Source organism: Octodon degus, unplaced genomic scaffold, assembly GCF_000260255.1.
Source record: "Octodon degus isolate 3935 unplaced genomic scaffold, OctDeg1.0 scaffold00054, whole genome shotgun sequence".
Taxonomy (NCBI): Eukaryota; Metazoa; Chordata; class Mammalia; order Rodentia; family Octodontidae; genus Octodon; species Octodon degus.
In genome coordinates, this window is record NW_004524630.1 from 12,736,671 (window position 1) to 12,742,384 (window position 5,714).

Sequence of the window (5,714 nt, forward strand, 5' to 3'; positions counted from 1 at the left end):
CAATCCCCCAGCACCACATGCCAGCCAGCCCCGCCCCCTGGTGGGCTGAGCTGGCCACACACACACAAAATAAATAAATAATAATAATAATAAAAAATTAAAACAAAATTAAAAAAAAAATAAAAATCATAGGACTACTTAGCAAAAAATACTTAAACCACTTTTACAGCAGCACCTGCCTGGCTAGTGCACGGTCCTTAGTTTGATGCCATGGTACCACCACCAGCACTACCAAAATCAAAAACACTTATAGGAAAGTACTAGAAGCACAGAAATATGTGTATGTAGAGATGAATAAAAATGCCATTAAGGCTGGAGATGTAGCTCAACAGCACAAGTGCCTGCCTGGCAAGTGCGAGGTCCTAAGTTTGATTCCTAGCACCAAAAGAAGCTATTAAGCCAGGTACGGTGGTGCATGCCTATAATCCCAGTGCTGAAAAAAAGAAAGAAAGAAAAAGAGAAAAAGAAAAAGAAAAAGAGCTAGGGAGACAGCTCAGCAACATAAATATCTGCCTGGCAAGGTCCTGAGTTTGATCTCCAGTACCAAAAGAAAAAAAAAAAAAAAAAAAAAAAAAAAAGAGGGCGGGGGGGTGGGAGAAGAAAGAAAGAAAGACTATTAGGGCTCTAGGTATAATCTCTAATCCCAAAAAGAAAGTCTGTTGAGAAATTAAATTACTGCTAAAGGGCAAACATGGAAACAGCATGTAAATGCACACACACACACACACACACACACACACAGACAAGTATTTCTATATGAATGGAAAAGGGCTAGAAATACATATGTTAAACTAAATGTTTATGTCTAGGATAAAGGATTAGAAGAAACTGCCACTTTTATATGATAGATTTCTGTACTGTGTATTGTTTTTCTTTTCTTTCTTTTTTTTTTTTTTTTTGCGAAACTGGGGATTGAACTCAGGCCCTTGTGCTTGCCAGGCAAGTGCTTATTTCACCAAGCCATCTCCCTGGCCCCCTTGTGTATTGTTTTTCTTCTTTGTCTTTTTGAGACAGGTCTTGCTGTGCAGTTCAGGCTGGCCTTGGGCTCACTTTGCAGCCCAGGCTGGTCTCGGACTCACGATTCTCCTGTTTCAGCCTCCACAGTGCTGGGATTCTAGGCATGTACCACTGTGCCCAGTTTCTGTGTGGTTTTTTGTTTTGATGTTGAGACAGGGTCTTGCTACACTGCCCAGACTGGAGTCAAACCCCTGGTCTCAAATGAGCCTCCGGAGTGGCTGAGAATGGTCCCTCAGTGAGGTTTTCTGTGTTTAATTTTTTTTTTTTTTGAGACAGGGTTTCACCATGTAGTTCAAGTTGACCTGGAACTTTTAGTGATCCTTCTTGCCTCAGCCTCCCAAGTGTTTGGATTATACCCAGTTGTGTTTGTTTAAAATAAAGGCTATGTACTATATTTGTAATCAATATACACAAAGTTTTTTTTTTCTTTTTTTAACACAAAGCTTAAGAGAAACTTAAATACTAAAACTTTCTCTCTATAGTCTACTCCTGCTTTCCTCTGTAATCTCAGCTAAAACCTCCTCCTCCAGGCTTTAGATTTTTCCCTTTTGTTTATGGCAGTGCTGGGTTTGGAACTCAGTACCTCATGAACACTTAGGCAACAGTTCCACCACTGAGCTATACCCCCAATAGTGAGCTTTAGAGTTTGAAATGGTGAAATGGAGTAAACAACATTATTTTGTTTTCTTTTTTTAAAAAAACTATTTCTTAAAAATCTTTTACTTAATTATCTGGTACAGGGTTTCCCTGAAGCTCAAACTCATAGTGATCCTCCTGCCTCAGCCTCCCCAGTGCTGGGATTACAGGAGTGCACCACCAGGCCTGGTTTCGATGGCCCGCTGAGCGTGGGCCAGCACAGCATGTGTCCTTATGCTTGCCAAGCAGCCACTTAGACCACTGAGCTATTTCCCTGGCCCAATTACACTGTTTTCTTAAGGTTTTAAAGGAAAAAAGTTTTGAAGTCACATGCCACACCAGGCTCGCCCCCAGGGTGGGCTGAGCCAACCACCGAGTCCAAGTGTAGTGGTGTAAGCCTGTGATCCTAGCGCTGGGGAGGCTGAAAACAGGAGGATCACTGTGGAGGACCACCTGGGCAACTCTCCTTGAAAGAAGAGCTGTTGTCTCCATTTGGCTGTGCCTGACTCTATTTCCACGTCTTGATAGGTACAGAGCTGGCTAGGACTTTTCCTTATCCCTTCAATTGGCCGTAAGCAGTGCACACTGGTCTAGCTGAGGCGCTGGTGGTAGTCTTTGCAGAGGGCGTGCTTGTTTTCCGTGATTACCCCCACCTGCTTTAATATGAGCTGGGTCATGACAGGATGAGGGCCAATGCTGTCAGCTGGGATCGAGCCTTGAGATAGAGGCTGACTTCCTGGGCTTGAAAGATTATACATCAGAGCTGAAGCACTGGACCTCAAAACATTAGATACTACCTCAACAATATAATGCAAATTAGTTTTTCTGCATATCCCCCTCTGCATACTGCAGAGGTAAATGCAGGCCTCCTACCTAGCCCAGCTCACAGTACTCACCTACTTCCTATAATTCTGTCATTAATCCTTAAGCCACTCCTCCTTCATGACTGAGTAAAACCTGGGTTCAGCCCTGGATAGAGACCTTTGTTCCAGATAGCCGTCACCATGGCTGGACTTAAGACCCCTTGGCTCTCCATAACTATAAATATGCCTTAATATCTTTATTTTCGTCATGGGTTGGACTGGAAGTGGTAGATTGGAATTAACTCTATGGGATTCCAATAACTTATCCATAGGATTACAAATATATAAGCTTCCTGAACCAATATAAGGACCAAAAAAAAGGACGAAAAAGGGCTCCCTACAGATCACTATGAATCCAAGATACACAGTGAGACCCTGTAACAACCAAATACATTTAAAAATAATACTAATAAAGAAAAGAAAACAGGGAAGTATAGGGCTGTGGTAGCACACTACTCTCCATGTGACTCCTCCAAGGGACCACAGTTATTGTCATCTCTACAGCAGCCACACTCATTACTCACCGTGCTTCATGAAGCTCACTTACCTTATTGGGAGGCTCCTTATAAAAGTAGGTCACTTCTCTGGTGTCTGTTCCCACAAGAGCCAGGAGATTCTGAATCTTTTTCTTGTCTTCAAGTTCCCTGCAATTTTCCCGAAAAGTAAGCACACAATGTGTGTTCCTTATGAGTAATGTTTTCTGTTTCAAGGACCTCCTTTCTGTCTTGTTATAACAAAGTAATCTCAAATTAAAATCAAACAGGCCTTATCTAGATTTTGGCACTAGTTTTTAGTTTTCTTTCTTTTTTGTGGTACCAGGGATTGAACTCAGGACCTTGCGCTTGCTAGGCAAGTGCTTATTCTACTGAGTTATCTCCCCAGCCCTTGGCACTAGTTTTTAAGAGACTAGGTACTTCCACACAAGAATTTGGAGAAGGGCCTAGGAAGTAATTTCTTAGCTGCTTCAGCGGGCAGCCACAGTGGGCATGGAGGAACACAGCCCCATCAGCCTTCAGCCCTGATAGGCTCATTCCCCAGCCAAGGCCAGGAATGCTGCCTGTGGGTGGCTAATGACTGAATATGTCCCAGAGGAGCCACTTTACCTGCTGCCACCTGCGCTTCCTCAGGGACAGCTTGCTCCAGTACCTACTTGAGAGGTACAAAAATCCAACCTTCTCAACTGAACACAGATGGTGCTGAAGAACCAGCCCAGCTTTTGAGCCCGCTGTGACACTGGCTGAGCACTGTGTAACTGAGTCCATTTGGGGCCCTCTACCTGCCCCATTAGGCTATCCTTAGCCCCTCATTTGTGGTAATTCCTCAGAAAGCTCCCCCAACAACCTTCCAGCAAGCAAGCCTCCACTGTGTAGTTTGTTTCCTAGGAACGCAACCTAAGACAGGACTGGACCAAAGGTGACAGCAGGGCTGAAGAGGAACTGTGGAGCTACAGATATAGAACCACTTAGAAAACACAGTGTTCCAGGAGCAAGACAGGCATGTCAATGGACAGCTTAAACTATCAAAACAAAGGTGCAAAAGAAGCCGAGGGCCATGCCCCATGAGAAATCAAACTCTGCCTCATTTTCCATACATTGGTTGAAGAAGAGGCTGGATCTCTATGGAGATAACACCACAGGCAAGTGCCCATGGCAACAGTTCACCCAGTTTTTCATCATGGGGCCCATGGCTACCCACTCAATAAATTAGACAGGGGAAAAGGAATACTCAAGGGCTTTAAGGATTGCTGGATACAGGGTTTAAGGTGTCTAAGAACTATGATTATCCTGATATCTGGTAACCTGAAGCATCGTTATGTCATAGGGCACATGGGGACCAGATAATAAATGGAATTTTGTCCCAGATCCAGCCCACAGTGCACCTACTGGATCCATGGATCCAGCCACTGATCACTTTCCGTTCCCAAGTGTATAATTAGAATGCACACACTCAGTAGTTGGCAGAACTCCAAATCAGTTTTTTGGGTTATGAGGTAAGTCAAGCAGAAGCTTCCAAAAGTATTCATTTCTACCCAGTCAAGATGGTAAACAAAGACTTAAAAGATGTACGTGGCTAGAACCTCATAAACCCTCATTTCATTCATCAGTATGACTTGGACAAAACCAGATGGATTCTGAACGGTAACAGTAGACTTCAATCAAGTAGCCCCTGTGCCAGAACTAATATCTTCCTAGAACAGATTACATTGGTCTCTGGTATAAGGAATGTGACCACTGATTTGGCCAGTGATTTTTGTTTTGTTTTTTGTGACAGAGTCATACTATGTAGTTCAGGCTGGCCTTGAACTCACAATGTGGCCCAGGCTGGCATCAAACTCATGGCAATCTTTTTGCCTCAGCCTCCCAAGTGCTGGGATTACAAGCATGTATCACCATGCTCAGCTGGCAAATGCATTCCTTTCTGTCTTTCCACAAGCTAAAACCAGCTCCCACTCAGGTGAAGTGGGGGTAGTATACTTTTACAGTCTTTCCTAAGGCCATGTTAACTCTTTTGCTCTTTCAATACAGCATAAAAGAACTGTGATCTGGTCATTCACAAGATCCGAGGAGTTATCTACTACTATCATACTATGTTAGGCTGCGTGAACAAGAAATGCAAGTGCAATGGAACTTTTGGTAAGATATGTGCAGCAACAGTTGATGATAAAACTTACAAAGCACATAAGAGTTCTATCCAGGAGTTCTACTCCAGGAGTTCTATCCAGGCATGCCAGGACAGTCCCTCCAAAGTGAGAGAAATTATTACATCTTGTACTCACTATCACCAAGAAGAAAGCATAATGCCGGAAAGGTCCTGGTGACAACATATTCCACACTTGGGAATGTTGTTCTGACCCACATATAAAGTGACATAAGCAAGCTTTCCTTGTGGCTCAGACTTGAAAGGAGAGGCCAGGGATGTAGGTTAGCAACACAGTGCCTGCCTGGCAAGTGGGAAGTGGTGAGTTTGACTCCCAGTATCCCCTCACCAAAACAAGAATTGAAAGAAGGCTCTGTAAATATTATGTTAAAATCATGGTACAAGCAGCTCTGCTCCTCGGGTCAACGCACCCAACACGTGGATGACATCTGTGGCTGGGACAAGGGACCATCTGGGTTTTATGGCAGAGCTTCTTGTAAGAATCATAACACAAGGGCTGGCGAGATGGCTCAGTGGAATAAGCGCTTCCCTGGCAAGTGC

At 43.8% G+C, this 5,714-nt stretch overlaps 1 protein-coding gene across 3 annotated transcripts in view; it reads right to left on the reverse strand.

Annotated features, from left to right (window-relative positions):
* The window catches only part of Ccdc77 (coiled-coil domain containing 77), a 71,055-nt gene that overhangs the window by 16,862 nt on the left and 48,479 nt on the right, over positions 1 to 5,714 (reverse strand). For all 3 annotated transcript variants that reach the window (XM_023717722.1, XM_023717723.1, XM_023717724.1), the window contains one exon: positions 3,064 to 3,160. In XM_023717722.1, the coding sequence (XP_023573490.1) occupies positions 3,064 to 3,160 (97 nt within the window). The remainder of the gene's footprint in view (positions 1 to 3,063; positions 3,161 to 5,714) is intronic.